Genomic DNA, 17,739 nt, shown 5'->3' on the forward strand with positions numbered 1-17,739 from the left:
ATAAATTGCTTTTCCTTCTACCCCAAACTAAAGCGATGGTAACCTTAAAGATAAGTCTTGACTGACACAATTTCGATTCCATCTTTGGTGAAAATGGCAATATAAATGTGCCTTCCTTGCCTTTTTGTTTTATTTGTTTTCTTTTGTCCTAAGTATTTTGAATTTCATAATGATTTTTTGAGATGGTTGAAATTGTTTTTTTTTTAATCAACCCCTCCCCTTTGTCACATATGGTGTCAGAGAATTTATAGATTTTGATAAACTATCATTTGTATGTGTCTTGTGTTTTCAAAATAAGTATTTCGGTGCCCTCATCCAATGTCGTTGGGAGTGTCTCTTTTGGACTGATACTCGCTAGAATCGGATCAAGTTTTCTTGTAATTGGGTTTTCTACTAGGTTGACCTGTCCCCTGAATTGACAGAATCCTTACAGTACTCAAGTTAAATGTCTCATTGCGTTTAAGGCGAGCTTGTCATTTCTATGTATGTGTGTTTGAAAACACATAACAGATCTCTTTGGAGTCAAACAACACTGCTCCTCGACACGACGTTGGAAATATTCCATTTGATCTCATTACTAAATTTGTACTTCTAGATTTACAGAGAAAAACACATGTATCTATGTTATACCTGACAAATACTCATGGTGTCAGTGTATACTAGCAAACGAAAGGGCACGTTCATTCTCCACCCTTCTCTCTCAACGAATTCAAAGCCTGACTCTGCTCTCGTGCTGCAGTTTACGAAACACGCTTTGTGTTGGACTGCTCCGTGTCTTTTTTTATTTGCTGGATTAAATAGGAATCAAACATCGATCCTTATTAAAGGTTGTTGTAGCCTACGGTCTTTCTCGTAGCAACAATGGGATACAGCAGCTTCACGCTGCATTTCGGCCTTGCTGTTATTTTTCTGGCCCTCCTCGTTTATGGCGATGTGAGCTACTCTATCCCGGAGGAGATGAAACGTGGATCTGTAATTGGAAATATCGCGAAGGATCTGGGACTTGAATCTGGCAGACTGTCTGCTCGGAAGGCTCGCATTGACACCGAGGATAACAGTGTGAAGTACTGCGGGGTGAATCTCAACACAGGAGACTTGATCGTACAAGAAAGGATTGACAGAGAAGGGCTTTGTGCGAAACGAGCATCGTGTGTTGTGAAACAGGAACTCGTTCTGGAAAATCCTTTAGAGGTGCACCGTATTAATATCCGCGTTCAAGATATCAACGACAATTCACCTCAGTTTAAAGAAGAGTCGCTTACATTTGAAATTAATGAAATGGTGGCTAAAGGGGCGAGTTTTCTTCTGGATGAGGCACAAGATGGAGATATTGGAGAAAATGCTGTTCAAGGGTATTCTATACAGCAGAATGATCATTTCAAATTAAATGTCCAGACAAAGGGAAGTGGCAGAAAATATGGTGAATTAGTTTTAGACAAAGAATTGGACAGAGAGGACAAAAAAGAGCTCATGTTGTTGCTCACTGCATTTGATGGAGGCTCTCCTCGGAGATCAGGGACTGTAGTCATACACGTCACTGTACTGGATGCTAATGATAATGTACCAGTGTTCAGTCAGGCTGTCTATAAAGCCAGTCTACCTGAAAACTCTCCTTTAGATACTTTAGTTCTCACAGTCAGTGCTACTGATGCAGACAAAGGTTTAAATGGTGAAATAACTTATGGCTTTAATGATGTTTCAGATGAAAACCAAGTTTTCTCCCTGAATTCTAAAACAGGAGACATTAAGGTCGCTGGATCCATTGATTATGAAAAAGAATCTTCGTATGAATTGCAAATTAGTGCTAAAGATGGGTTAGGATTGGCATCATACGCAACTTTAGTCATTGACATTATGGACATGAATGACAACGCTCCAGTGATTTATCTGAAATCACTAACTAACCCTATACCTGAGAACGTGTCACCTGGTACAGAGGTGGGCATCATTAACGTGCAGGATAGAGACTCTGAGACTAACAGACAGGTGCGCTGCTCCATTCAGCAAAATGTCCCTTTTAAGTTGGTTCCTTCTATTAAAAACTATTATTCTGTGGTGAGCACAGGACAACTGGATCGTGAATTAGTGTCTGATTACAACATTACAATCACTGCCACTGACGAGGGCCCTCCACCTCTGTCCTCCTCTAAAACTGTTCAGTTATCTGTAGCAGACATCAACGACAACCCACCTGTGTTTGAGGAACAGTCGTACAGCGCATATGTGAGTGAAAATAACAAACCTGGCTCCACTTTATGTTCCGTTAGTGCTCGAGACCCCGACTGGAGACAGAACGGTACAGTGATTTATTCTCTGTTATCCGGTGAGGTGAACGGTGCCCCGGTGTCCTCCTATGTGTCAGTGAACGGAGACACGGGGGTGATCCACGCTGTGAGGTCGTTTGATTATGAACAATTCAGGAGCTTTAAGGTGCACGTGATGGCCAGAGACAACGGTTCTCCTCCTCTCAGCAGCAACGTGACCGTGAGTGTGTTCATTTCAGATGTGAATGACAACTCTCCTCAGATACTGTACCCCTCCCCGGAGGGCCACTCCTTCATGACCGAGCTGGTCCCCAAAGCTGCACACGGAGGCTCTCTGGTGTCCAAAGTGATCGCGGTGGACGCGGACTCCGGACAGAACGCCTGGCTGTCCTATCATATAGTGAAATCCACTGATCCGGGTCTTTTCACTATTGGTGTCCACAGTGGAGAGATCAGGACCCAGCGGGACATTTCTGAGTCTGACAGCATGAAACAGAACCTTATTGTGTCAGTGAAAGATAACGGACAGCCCTCTCTGTCTGCCACCTGTTCCATGTATTTACTGATCTCTGATAACTTGGCTGAGGTGCCAGAACTGAAGGACATTTCTTATGACGAGAAGAACTCCAAACTGACCTCTTATCTGATCATCGCGCTGGTGTGTGTGTCCACCTTTTTTCTGACCTTCATCATCATCATCCTGGGTGTGAGGTTTTGTCGCAGGAGAAAGCCCAGACTGTTGTTTGACGGAGCAGTTGCCATCCCCAGCGCTTATCTGCCTCCTAATTACGCAGATGTTGACGGCACAGGGACTTTACGCAGCGCTTACAACTATGACGCCTACCTGACGACAGGGTCTCGAACCAGTGACTTTAAGTTTGTGTCCTCTTACAATGACAACACACTGCCTGCTGACCAGACTCTGAGGAAAAGTCCAACAGACTTTGCTGATGTTTTTGGAGACTGTGATGATTCTCCTGAGGTAGGGTCCTGTTAAAATAACACCATAAACATGAGTTTGAAGTCCTGGATAAGCTTTTACTGTTTTTTTTGTTGTACTGTTCACCATTTTAAATCATTTCCAGTGTGCAATATTTTCTGTTGACTGTCAGTCACATCATCTTTCTCTTTGTAATTATCATCATCTTTTGTAAATTGTATTAGTCCTTTCTTAGTTTATCATGGAAATGTAAAAAAAAAAATTATTATGTCAACTATGTCAATATATTGGCAGTCATTAGTATCTAATTAAATTTCCCCTGACTTTATCCAGTCCCCTTAAGTCTATCTCACCAGATTTCGTCATTTGAATCCCTGCTTGCTTGACACAATATGATTGGCTTGTCTTTATTCGTAGGGCTATACCTAATCTGCTTCCCTCAAACTTGTGTAATTGTTTATGTGGGTACCGCTGCCTTCGCTTTGCAACCCAGTCACAAAATGTATTTTAGTTAATGTTTCAAAAGGGCATCTTGAAATAGGGAAAAGGAGTTACAGGTATGCTGCTTGTGTGGCCTGGAATCTCCTGCAGGATGATTTGTGTCTGGGGGAGCTGGTCTTAACCTTTTTAAAAGTACACTGAAGATTTTGGAGGAAGATGGTTTAGGTTGTAGATGCTTTGAAAGATGACTTCTCTGCTGTATGACTCGAGATTTGTTGCTCTGTGACTGTAGCTGCTCTGGGTTTTATTTCTGTAACTTGTGTATTGTGCTGCTGCCCATCTTTGCGAGGTCGCTCTTGTAAAAAAGCTTTGAATCTGTTGCAAGAGCGTCATGTTCTTGGCTAAGTATTGGCTTTTTCAGGAATTATTTTAATGTCCTGATTTGTTGCTCCTGTGTACGACTTGACCTTGAAACCTCTACTCTGCCTCACTTTGATTGTTCTGTGCCGAATGTGAATCTCGTCAGGAGGACCAATAACTGCCTTTCATAAGGGTGTTGCTGCTGCCTTGAAACTAGAACTTCACTATTGGTTATTAGGAGTGGTTAAAGTAATACACTGTTTATACAGCTTTTATACCTTTAAAGTTATTGAGTTATTACAGTTTTGAAGTCATTCCCCTCTATGGTCAGATCATAGGCTGTTACTACTGGAAAGGCTTCCTTCACAGCCATTACCTGGAGTGGACTCTCCTTGGGTCTCTCACACCCTAGTGGGTCCTAACCACTTTACAGCAGAGTGTCCCTGCCCCAGTCTGTTTCCCTCTCTGGTATTGGAACAATGGGGATTAGGAGCTTCTTACCTTGGGTCCTCTAGTCCTTGGTCCTTTGTGGTCCGAGGAGAGAAAAGGTAAAAGATCTGTAAAAGAGTTTGTTTTGTTTGGAAAGTTCTTACAATGGAAGATTTCCTTTTATTTTATGTTCCCACAAAGGTTGAAAAACAGAGTTTGCAAAATAGTACACATTTCACAATTGAGTGTGTTGCTCCCCCGACCTGGCCTAGGGGGTGCCAGGGAGGAGAGTTTAAATAAATCCTGTATATGAATACAAAAAGGCAACGAAGTTTAGCTGCGTTCAGCTCGGCTGCAGGATTTATTCTACAGACATTTTAAACAAAACACTTAACTAGCATTACATTATCACATAAGACCATACACGTATGTCTTATCAGATATTCACCCATAAATCACATCCATAAAGTTTATATAAACCTCCATTCATTAAACATAACATGAAACGTACATCTCTCTGTGATTTCTATATCGTTACTTGAACAAAACAACCCCCATTAAATGTCTTTGTAAGCTCACGTGCTCTTCAATGTTACCATGCGCTAGCTTCAGGTGCGCTATAGCCTAGCACGCTAGTGTAAAACTTTACTCTCTCACATGCCACCGTTACACACTCAACTACAAACATATTCTTACCGACAGCATTCACAACACTCTTGGTCATTATATTGACATTCATGCTTGTGGTTTTGCGGACAATTAACCCACCTGTATATGAATACAAAAAGGCAACGAAGTTTAGCTGCGTTCAGCTCGGCTGCAGGATTTATTCTGCAGCACTTGCCTCTTTTGGGTATAATGCCCCTTGCAAGCGCTATGCGCCCTCTAGTGACCTGAGCTAGAATCGCAATAACATGAATCCAGTGCACTTAAATATGGCTTAAAATACCTGTTTTAGACAAAAAATATATTGGGGTCTCTTTTTAACTCATTTAACTTAACACAATACCTTCCATGAATTATATACACATTTTTAACCCTTTACACTCTCCCCGACCTTATTAAATGTCTCCTGACATTTGTCTATAGACAGGAAAATGTACTTGAGTCTACAAAATGTCAATGTGCCTGAATAAAGCAGTCATAGTAGTACGGACGTTGAAGTGCAAAGTATGAAATAGGCACAGCATTAAGGTGTCCTGTGACAGGAAAGCTTGGCAGTAGTGAGTTTACCCCTGTGTTCCACTGTTGATACGATGGATGTCCCAGTGTGCCATAAGTGAACACCTCTCTTGGTCTGTGTCCCCGCTGGGATCTCCTCACTGTCTCTGGCTCTCCTGGGTGTTCCTCATCTGTCCCCATTACCATTTATTAGTCATGTTGCAGTGTCTCTCCTTGTAGTGTGTCATGCTGGACTTCCTCCTGTGTACCATCCTCAAGAACTCCATCCTGTGCTGGTGTTGGAGTCTCCCCGATATCCTGGATGTTGGATTCATCTCTGGCAGCAGGGCGAAACTCACAGGCTTTGGCACTTAGATTTTGATTATTCTTAGAATGGTGCACTGTGTGATTGTTGTCTTTCTGTTGAGTTGTAACTAACCTGTAGAATGGGATCTGTTGGTAAGTATACTCCTCATCAGAGCTGTCCATGTTGTCATCTTGAGCATCGGTAACAGTCTGTTTCTTAACTGTTTTCTTTCCTTTCTGACTTTGTGCAGTAAGTGTTTCTTCCAGGGGGAGTTCATTAACTGGCAGGAGTAGGTTTCTGTGGAGCACTCGAAGTCTTTTTGGTCCCTTTTCAGGTTGTACTTTGTAAACTGGTCCATTGTCAACTCTTTCTACCACCCGGTGTACAACTTGCTCCCAGTAAGCTCTCAACTTGCCAGGTCCTCCTCTCTCTGAAAGATTTTTTACAAGCACTCTGTCGCCTGGCTGAAGCACCACACCTCTGACTGCCTTGTCATACTGCCTCTTGCCTCTTGCTGAAGATGTTTCACTGTTCTTTGCTGCGATGTCATATGCAGAACGCATCCTCTTCTCCCATTTCTGTGCATATGTGTGTCGATCAGGTGTGTCTGGTTCTTTTCTTGGTGGGAACAGTAAGTCGACAGGTAAGCGTGGTGGTCTGCCATATAAGAGAAAGAAAGGGGAAAAGCCAGTAGCATCATGCCTTGTGCAGTTGTAGGCGTGTACAACATGGGGAAGGTGATCCTTCCACTGACTCTTTTTTTCCTCTTCAAGGGTGCGCATCATCTGCAGGAGTGTACGATTCAGTCTCTCTACAGGGTTACCTTGGGGGTGGTACGGTGTGGTTCTGGAGTGACCGATACCAGCCAGCTGCTGCAACCTGCTAAACAAACTGTTCTCAAATTCTTTCCCTTGATCGTGGTGGAGCTTTTCAGGAAATCCAAACCGAGGAATAAAATCCTGAAATATCTTTTCAGCTGCTGTTTTTCCAGATTTGTTTCTTGTTGGGTACGCTTGTGCAAAGCGCGTGAAGTGATCAACAACAACAAGAATGTACTCATAACCTTGACTTTGCTCCAGGTGGAGGTAATCAATACATACAAGCTCGAACGGACTGCTTGTGGAAATGTGTCCCATTGGTGCTCTCTGTGGAAGGTTTGGACGTTTCTGTTTAATGCAGACACATCTTTTGTTTACATAGTCCTCTATCTCATGCTGCATATTTGGCCAATAAAACCTCTCACGAGCGAGATGAGTTACTTTCTCTGCACCCACATGTCCCATGTCATTATGTAGAGCCTTTAATGCCATGGATTTCAACTTTTCAGGGAGGACAAGCTGCTTGTTTTGCTCCGTTTTTCGATACAGAATTCCCTCCTCCACATGAAGCTTATTCCACTCGTACAGGAGTCTTTTTGTGTCTTTAGTCATGTTTCTTTTGTCCTTTTCGTTTGGAGTCCACTTTTGCATTTTTAAAGACACAATTTCCTTGATTGCTGGGTCTGCTTGCTGTGCTGCACAGATGTTTTGAGGTGTAATACTGGAAACAGTCTCTTGTGACACAACATCTGTATCCTCACCAGCAATATGCAATGCTGCAACCCAAGGCACATCACTTTCTTGAACTGCTTTGCTGCCTTGCCATACAGCAGAAACTATCTCAGGTGTCAATGTCTCTGTGTTCTTTCATACCATCTTGTAGTTTCACTGGGTACCTTGAGAGTGTGTCAGCATCTGAGTTCATCTTCCCTGGTCTGTACTTTATGTCGAAGTGAAAGTCAGCCAGTTCACCGACCCATCTGTGTCCAACAGCATTCAATCTGGCAGTACTGAGGACATAAGTCAAAGGGTTGTTATCCGTATAGACTGTAAATGTTGATGCATGATACAAATAGTCACGAAACTTGTCACATATGGCCCACTTGAGAGCCAAAAACTCAAGTTTACTGGAGTGGAGGTGGTAATTTCTCTCAGCAGGTGTTAAAGTCCGTGACCCGTAACCGATGACTCTTAACTTGTTGTTCTGACGCTGGTATAAGACTGCCCCTAAACCATCATTGGATGCATCAGTGTGCAAAATGAAAGGAAGGTCAAAGTTTGGATAAGCGAGGATTGGCGGATTAATCAACATATCCAACAGCTTTGCTACGACATCCTTGTGTTCTGTTGTCCATGTGATGGGTGTTTTTGATGGAAGCTGTCCTTTGTCTTTCTCTCTGGCTTTACTTTTAGTCTTACTTTTCTCTTTTTGAGTTTTGCTCTCATCTGTGTCAGTGGGTTTCTGCAGAAGTTCAAACAGTGGCTTGGCAAGTCGAGAGAAATCTTGGATAAAGGAGCGGTAGTATCCCAGAAACCCCAGCAGAGACTTGACGTCTCCAACTGTGCGAGGCTCTTTCTCTTTAAGTGCCATAACTGCAGCCAAGTCCTGTGGGTCAATTCTGACTCCTTCTCCAGACACTAGACGGCCAAGGTAACGAACCTCTCTTTTAAACAACTCACACTTGGTTGGTCTCAGTTTGATGCCATGTTCTCTGATACGACTTAGTACTTGTTTGAGGTGGTTGATGTGATCTTCAAAACTGGTTGAGTAACACAGTACATCGTCAAGATATGGAGCACAGCATTCGTCTCGAATGCCTTCTAGCACACCCTCAATACACCTCTGGAAAGCTGCAGGTGCATTTGTCAATCCGAATGGGATTCGTATCCACTCGTACAACCCCCACGGTGTGCTAAAAGCTGTGAGGTGTCTTGATTCTTCACTCACAAAACCTTGGTGGTATGCACTGCCTTGATCGAGTATGGAGAACCATGTGTTGCCCCCCAGACTGTCAAGCAAGTCTTGAATTCGTGGCAAAGGATGGCGATCTGGAACAGTCTTTTGGTTCAGCCCTCTGAAGTCGACACACAGCCTGAGACTCTGATCCTTTTTGCGGACGCAGACCACTGGGGAGGAGTAAGAAGACACAGATTTGCGGATCCACCCTCTATCTAAGAGGTTTTGCACATAGTCTTTCACTTCCTTGTAAAGTGGCTTTGGTATAGAGTTATAGCATTTTTGAACAGGGTTGTTGTCTGCCACCTTAATCTCTAGTTGTAGTTTGGGGATACAACCTATGTCTCCCTCCCCTCTGGCAAAGACGTCAGACTCCTCAAAAAGCATCTGGCGCACAATGTCCTGCTGCTGTTGATTGAGATGTTCTAGATTGACAGGGGGGTGCCACTTTTCTTGTGTGTGTGGCTCGGCTGAGCTGTCTGTCCCTACACTGATGTTGTTTGAGTTAACCTGTGCAGTATACACGTGTGTCACATTTAGACTGCTCTGACTTTTGTGAAGGTTGAACGAAACGTACTGGTTTACTGTCTATAATTTCTTCTATACAGCCTAAAACTGTTCTCGGTGGTAGGAAAATGTCATGTTTGGTTGGGTTTGAAACTGGTATTTTAACAGTTTTTGAGCCACCAGGGGGCACATCAACTAAGGCAGGGAAAAGTTCTAGCCCCTCAGGCACGACACTCTCTAATGTTGGTTCAAATAACATTGTGCCTCCCTGTGGTAATGACCTCACACGACATTTCACTTCACATATCTGGCTGCTTGAAATTTTGAGACCTCTCTTACCTAGTTTTACTGAGTCATGTCTAGGCTTCACTTCAACTGGAGCTTCACGTATTACAGAAACGATAGTCTTAGCTGTCTCTCTGTGTAACTTTAATGCCTCTGCAAGTAAGTCACTTAGACTGACACTTCCTGGCTTCTCAAGGCTATCTAAGATGATTTCCTCGATCACATTAAAACCTAGTAATGGACCGCTCACACAGCTTTGACTCACTAACATGGGTACGTTAATGCTGACATTACCATGTCTGACACTTTTGATTTCGACTAGTAGTTCAGCCCATCCCTCATAAGGCACATTAGTCCCATTCGCTGCTGTGATTCTGAGTGGATCATCTGGAAGAAGTTCTTGTAGCGACTGGATTTTAACATCTGGTAAGTGTTTTTCTAGCCAAGATTTTCAGAGTATAGAAACCTGAGCTCCACTATCAAGTAACATGTTTATCTGCACATCATTGAGATAACAAGTAAGCGTACATCTCTTGCCTATCAGCTTCGCTACACGATTTCCTTGCCTTACTCTGTGTCTAACTGGCATCTGAACATTAGCTTGTGATGTGGATTGATGGCTGGATACTGTGACAGGGGACGCCGGTCGTTGTTCGGTCACTGGTGGTCCCTCCCCAGTGACCTCATCAGGTTTCCCGACGTCTTAGGCTTCGACAGGCAACCAACAGCTCTGTGTCCTTCCTTACCACACTTGAAGCAGTGGCAGCAGTTGGCGTTTCCTTGAGCTATGCACGACTTGCATCTCCCCCTTGTGGCTGGCTTGGATGGCTCCAAAGTTGTTGCCAAGTTGATCTGGGACATTGCTGGTGTACTGGTTGCTGGGGTGAGAGCCCTTTCTAGAGTCTTTGCTAAAGCAGAGACATGTGCTGTCAGTTCATGGATAGCTGTGCGGTTTGCCTTGACTTCAGCTTGTGTTTGGAGAACGCTGGCCTGAGCTTCCGCTGGAGGCTGCACTGCATGTTGTTTCTCTTGTTTTTGTGTGGCATTGACAGAGACGTTCTTAGTTTTGTATATCTGACCTAAGCGTGTCTGTCTCTCAACCTCTTCACTAACTGACCTTGTCATAATCTCTAAGATAAAATCATCAGTGACACTTGTGTTAGTAATGAGAGGTTTAAGGTCTCGTCTAACATATGCATACTTCTCACTTATTCCCTGATACAGTGAGTGAAGAAACACTCCATGGACAAGCTTACTGTCGTACTTAAACTCTGCGCTACCTTGTTGTGAAGCCAACAGTATTCGCTGTTTCAAGCCCATTAACCTATACATAAACTGCTGTGGGCTTTCTCTGTCCTGCTGTTTTGCATTGCTAAGTTCTTGAAATAACTCTGCACTACTCTTGTCTCTTAAGTGTGCTCTAAGGAAACGCTTAAGCTCAGCTACAGTTAAGCTGTCTTTGGTCATCAACATATCTTTAAAGTTACCAGGTCTTATGATCTTTAGGACTGTGCGAATTATCTCTGCCTCTGTGAAATTCTCAGCTAGTCCTTCATCAATCTGCCTACACAGTAAACTATAGCTTACATCTGAGTCTGAGTCTGAAATCTGGCCACTGTGTATTCTGAACTCTCTACGAGTCAGTAAAGAAGTGATATCTGAAACCTTTATCACATCAGTTACTTTACCGGCTACACCTGGTGAGTTGTCTGCAGTCACACTAGCCACTGAAGGTTCCTCTACTTGTCTCGTCTCTGCCATTAACTCAAGATGCTCTGCAGGCAGCTGCAATTCAGTGATGAGATCATTGAAGATCAACAGGCGGCTCATGCCTTCGTCCTCTTGACTTTCCAACTCTCCACTTTTCAGAAAGTCTACAATGAAGTCATAGAGTTCTACATCTGTTGCATCATCCCCTGGAAAATCTTCCTTCATCTCACCCTTGATCGGAGTCGCCAACTTGTAGAGCACATCAGTGTTAGCAGAGCGGATCAGCTGATGAAGCTGTCTCTGGATTCCTCTTCGTAGTTCTTGTAGCACAGACATCGTGTTACCTCAGAAGTCAGTTTTGCAGCACGTTGATTTGGAGTTTTGATGTCAGGTTCATATCTTTAGGATTAGCTGCCATCAGGAAAAAGGAGCTAATCCCGGACGAGCCCCCAAAATTGTTGCTCCCCCGACCTGGCCTAGGGGGTGCCAGGGAGGAGAGTTTAAATAAATCCTGTATATGAATACAAAAAGGCAACGAAGTTTAGCTGCGTTCAGCTCGGCTGCAGGATTTATTCTACAGACATTTTAAACAAAACACTTAACTAGCATTACATTATCACATAAGACCATACACATATGTCTTATCAGATATTCACCCATAAAGTTTATATAAACCTCCATTCATTAAACATAACATGAAACGTACAGCTCTCTGTGATTTCTATATCGTTACTTGAACAAAACAACCCCCATTAAATGTCTTTGTAAGCTCACGTGCTCTTCAATGTTACCATGCGCTAGCTTCAGGTGCGCTATAGCCTAGCACGCTAGTGTAAAACTTTACTCTCTCACATGCCACCGTTACACACTCAACTACAAACATATTCTTACCGACAGCATTCACAACACTCTTGGTCATTATATTGACATTCATGCTTGTGGTTTTGCGGACAATTAACCCACCTGTATATGAATACAAAAAGGCAACGAAGTTTAGCTGCGTTCAGCTCGGCTGCAGGATTTATTCTGCAGCACTTGCCTCTTTTGGGTATAATGCCCCTTGCAAGCGCTATGCGCCCTCTAGTGACCTGAGCTAGAATCGCAATAACATGAATCCAGTGCACTTAAATATGGCTTAAAATACCTGTTTTAGACAAAAAATATATTGGGGTCTCTTTTTAACTCATTTAACTTAACACAATACCTTCCATGAATTATATACACATTTTTAACCCTTTACAAGTGCTATTCTCGCAATGAGTGACTGAAGCTAAGCAATTAGCAAAAAAAGAGCGTCTAGTACAAATGATGTTCACAAGTGTAACAAGAGTGAGGATCAAGAGTAAAGACCGAAGAGAAGCTTGTGCTTCCCTCCTATATAATGTAGCAGACTCTCAACATCTACATCATGGAAAGTTTCAGTTTAAATTTCTTGTTCCAGCGAGCAGTATGTAGCATAAACAAGACATATATGGTTATCTATGTGTGTCTCAAGTGGCTGCATGAAACTCCCCTTGTCTTAGCAGGGCATATCTGCGTATCACACTCTTTGATCAGTTTGTGATTGCTAACAATTCTTGATATTTTGCACTCCTCGAGCAGTTTTATGGCCGAATTTATCATTTTAGTTCATTGTCTATGGTAAGCTGAAGCAAGGCTGGTTTCTGTGTTTGTTTGCAAGGCTGGTTTTGTTTCCTGAGTTCAGCTTGAACTTCTGCTTGAACTCTTGCTTGAAGCGGAAACTCCTTCTTTCAAGGAAGTCAAAGTGTCAGCTAAGCTTTCAGCTGCTGGCGGTGAGCAGCCTCAACTGGTGTCAGCTGGTTGGGTTAGGTGAGTTATTTGTGATCCTTCAACAAATCACAATGTTCTCCTGGTTAAAAACATTTTATGTCAAGTTATAGATCAGTCAGAGATCAGACATTTAATGGCATACTGTTATTTTATGAACTGTACCCAGCACTTACAATTCGGACATCAATCTAATAACAGGGTTTCCATCCAGTGACTTAAAGCATGTGTCATTTTACAACAACAACAACACACTAACTGATCAGACTCTTACAAAAAGGCATACAGACTTTGTTGATGCTTTTGGAGACTGTGATGGTTTTCTTGAGGTACAAACATTTGCCATTTTTTGATGGAATAACACAGATATTCTATTCCATAACACTGGACAAGAGATTTCAAGATCTTGTTGTGTCTTTGGTAAATGTTGAATTAATTTTCATTGAGTTCCTGTTTTTATTTGCTGCCTCTTTTGAGCGTGGTATGAGAACATTTATTATTGACGTGACTTTTCTTTAAGGTGTAGGATAAATTGCTCTGTTGCTGAGTTTGGAAGAAATCTGATTTCTGGTATTTTAATCCTGCAGCTATTTTTGTTGTGCCACAAAGTAACATCAGAATCAGATACACTTTAATTACTACAGTTGCTGTTAAAGTATTTGTGTTTTCGTTTCAGTTAAAAAGGATTTGTATACTATATTCCATTGGAGAGAGTCTTAGGGACTAAAAAGTGCAACTTATTTGCAATAATAACTTGTCCTACACTCATAGCTGCATTGTGCTGTGAATAGTGTAACGATCAATATAATTCCTATAGTTTAATGATCTCACAGATAATGTAGTCATAATAATAGCACTAGCAACGTTAACAGTTTTAATAATAAAGAACGATTATATTTACATCCTGTTGTTTCTTTATTCATCTCATGGTGTCGCTATTGGCCAGTCTAATTTGAACATGCCCCTCCACCCTCTGGAATACAGACTAATAAAAGGGTCATCTTCAGTGTTCGTTGTTCCTGGGATGAAGAAGAAGTTACTGTGCAGAGCTGTCGATTTTTTTAACAACTGAATTGGATAATGTTTAATTTGTAATTAGACGAGGGTCCAGTTTTGTGTGTAACGACCATATTTTCGTGATGGGGCTCAAGCTCAGCAGTGTCGTTTTCTTTCTTTTGTGGCAAACCGTGAACGGAGACGTGAGCTATTCCGTCCAAGAGGAAATAAAGCGCGGATCTCTGATAGGAAATATCGCAAAAGATCTCAATCTGGACTCAAGAAGACTGTCTGCTAGAAACGCCCGTGTCGATGGATCAGGAAAGCGTAAACGTTTTTGCGAAATCAATCTCAGTACTGGAGATTTGATAGTTGCCGAACGGATTGACCGAGAGGAGCTTTGTGGGGAGAAGCTGTCGTGTGTTATAAAACGCGACCTTGTGCTGGAAAATCCACTGGAGTTACATCCCTTCACTCTACACATCCAAGATGTCAATGATAACTCTCCACAATTCAACGAAGAAGTGATCAATATTGAAATCCGCGAGTCTGCAGACAGAGGAGCTCGTTTTGTGATAGAGGAGGCGCACGATGCGGATGTAGGACAAAACTCAGTTCAGCAGTACAGCCTGAAACAGAATGAGAATTTTATTTTGGCTGCTAATGGAAACACAATCGAGCTTGTTCTTGATAAAGAGCTCGATCGAGAGAAGCAAAAAGAGATCAGCTTGCTGCTCACAGCTTTAGATGGAGGCTCTCCTCAGAGATCAGGTACAGTAGTCATTCACGTCACTGTACTGGATGCTAATGATAACGCCCCAGTGTTCAGTCAGGCCGTCTATAAAGCCAGTCTGCCTGAAAACTCTCCTTTAGATACTGTGGTGGTCACAGTGAGTGCTACTGATGTAGACGAGGGAGTGAATGGAGATGTGACGTATGAATTTGGACACGTTACTGAAGATGTTAAGAAATTATTTAGTATTGACCGTAAAAACGGAATAATAACGTTGATTGGCGTAATCGACTATGAAACCATTGCGTCATACGATTTGCGAATTAGAGCAAGGGATGGTTTAGGATTATCTTCCTACTCAAAAGTAGCCATTGATATCACCGATGTCAACGACAACATCCCAATAATATATGTGAAATCGCTGGCAAATCCCATACCTGAGAACGTGTCACCTGGTACAGAGGTGGGCATTATTAACGTGCAGGATGCAGATGCTGATAATAACCAGCTGGTCCGCTGCTCCATTCAGCAAAATGTCCCTTTTAAGTTGGTTCCTTCTATAAAAAACTATTATTCTGTGGTGAGCACAGGACAACTGGACCGTGAACTAGTGTCTGATTACAACATTACAATCACTGCCACTGACGAGGGCTCTCCACCTCTGTCCTCCTCTAAGACTGTTCAGCTGTCTGTAGCAGACATTAACGACAACCCACCTGTGTTTGAGGAACAGTCGTACAGCGCATGTGTGAGTGAAAATAACAAACCGGGCTCCACTTTATGTTCCGTTAGTGCTCGAGACCCCGACTGGAGACAGAACGGTACAGTGATTTATTCTCTGTTATCCGGTGAGGTGAACGGTGCCCCGGTGTCCTCCTATGTGTCAGTGAACGGAGACACGGGGGTGATCCACGCTGTGAGGTCGTTTGATTATGAACAGTTCAGGAGCTTTAAGGTGCACGTGATGGCCAGAGACAACGGTTCTCCTCCTCTCAGCAGCAACGTGACCGTGAGTGTGTTCATATCAGATGTGAATGACAACTCCCCTCAGATACTGTACCCCTCCCCGGAGGGTAACTCCTTCATGACCGAGCTGGTCCCCAAAGCTGCACACGGAGGCTCTCTGGTTTCCAAAGTGATCGCGGTGGACGCGGACTCCGGACAGAACGCCTGGCTGTCCTATTATATAGTGAAATCCACTGATCCGGGTCTTTTCACTATTGGTGTCCACAGTGGAGAGATCAGGACCCAGCGGGACATTTCTGAGTCTGACAGCATGAAACAGAACCTTATTGTGTCAGTGAAAGATAACGGACAGCCCTCTCTGTCTGCCACCTGTTCCATGTATTTACTGATCTCTGATAACTTGGCTGAGGTGCCTGAACTGAAGGACATTTCTTATGACGAGAAGAACTCCAAACTGACCTCTTATCTGATCATCGCGCTGGTGTGTGTGTCCACCTTTTTTCTGACCTTCATCATCATCATCCTGGGTGTGAGGTTTTGTCGCAGGAGAAAGCCCAGACTGTTGTTTGACGGAGCAGTCGCCATCCCCAGCGCTTATCTGCCTCCTAATTACGCAGATGTTGACGGCACAGGGACCTTACGCAGCGCGTACAACTATGACGCGTACCTGACGACAGGGTCTCGAACCAGTGACTTTAAGTTTGTGTCCTCTTACAATGACAACACACTGCCTGCTGACCAGACTCTGAGGAAAAGCCCTACAGACTTTGCTGATGTTTTTGGAGACTGTGATGATTCTCCTGAGGTAGGAACATATTTCAAATGACATTTTGCATTCAAGGTCAATTTGAAGCCTTCATTGTTTGATTTTCAGTCATATCCCTTGTGACTAAGGTGATTCTTGAAGAACGTAGATTTCGGCTCTCTTTGCATATTTGTTGTTGACCCTTTTTACTTGAAGATTTTGTTTTGCCCAAACAGTGAAGCCTTTATAAATATATATGCTGATTAAATACAGCCTTTTTCACAACACCACACTATGTGTTCCCTCTCTCCCATTTGTAACACAGATGCACGCCCACACATTTACAAAACCACACACACTTAAAGGTACGATCTCTTTCCAAACTGTTGTTGAAATAGTATAGTCATTTACTGGGCACATAAAGAATATGTTTGGCAGTATTCTAATTTTTGTTTGTACTATTCTCAACGTACGTGAATGTCTCTTGACTTTTGACGTTGCCAGTTCCATGTTCAGTTTCGCTGTCCATGGTGCTGAAGTCTGTCAGCCGTTGTAATACATTTTGGACCTAGTTTACCTCTGGTTTCTGCTGCTGTTTTCCCCATTTATAAATTGCTTTTCCTTCTCCCCCAAACTAAAGCGATGGTAACCTTAAAGATACGTCTTGACTGACACAATTTGGATTCCATTGTTGGTGAAAAGGGCAATATAAATGCGCTTTCCTTGCCCTTTTGTTTTATTTGTTTTCTTTTGTCCTAAGTATTTTGAATTTCATAATGAATTTTTGAGATGATTGAAGTTCTTTTTTTTTTTAATCAACCCCTCCCCTTTTTCACATATGGTGTGAGAGAATTTATAGATTTTGATAAACTATTATTTGTATTTGTCTTGTGTTTTCAAAATAAATATATCGGTGCCCTCATCCAATGTCGTTGGGAGTGTCTCTTTTGGATTGATACTCGTTAGAATCCGATCAAGTTTTATTGTAATTGGGATTTGTAGTAGATTGACCTGTCCCCTGAATTGACAGAATCCTTACAGTACTCAAGTTAAATGTCTCAGTGCGTAATAGCCGAGCATGTCATTTCTATGTATGTGTGTTTGAAAAGACATAACAGATCTATTTGGAGTCAAACAATGGTGCTCCTCGACACGACGTTGGATATATTCCATTTGATCCCATTACTACATTTGTACTTCTAGATTTACAGAGAAAAACACATGTATCTATGTTATACCTGACAAATACTCATGGTGTCAGTGTATACTAGCAAACGAAAGGGCACGTTCATTCTCCACCCTTCTGTCTCAACGAATTCAAAGCCTGACTCT

General features: G+C 42.7%; 1 protein-coding gene across 1 annotated transcript; it reads left to right on the forward strand.

Annotated features, from left to right (window-relative positions):
* Positions 1-612: 612 nt before the first annotated feature.
* LOC306829039 (protocadherin gamma-A4-like) lies at positions 613-16,599 on the forward strand. Its single transcript, XM_079351858.1, has 2 exons — positions 613-1,191; positions 14,425-16,599. Exons 1-2 carry the CDS (start codon positions 862-864, stop codon positions 16,486-16,488), a joined length of 2,394 nt encoding a protein of 797 aa, XP_079207984.1. The 5' UTR covers positions 613-861; the 3' UTR covers positions 16,489-16,599.
* The last annotated feature ends 1,140 nt before the right edge of the window (positions 16,600-17,739 follow it).

This window comes from Symphodus melops (assembly GCF_947650265.1).
Source record: "Symphodus melops genome assembly, chromosome: 9".
NCBI lineage: Eukaryota > Metazoa > Chordata > Actinopteri > Labriformes > Labridae > Symphodus > Symphodus melops.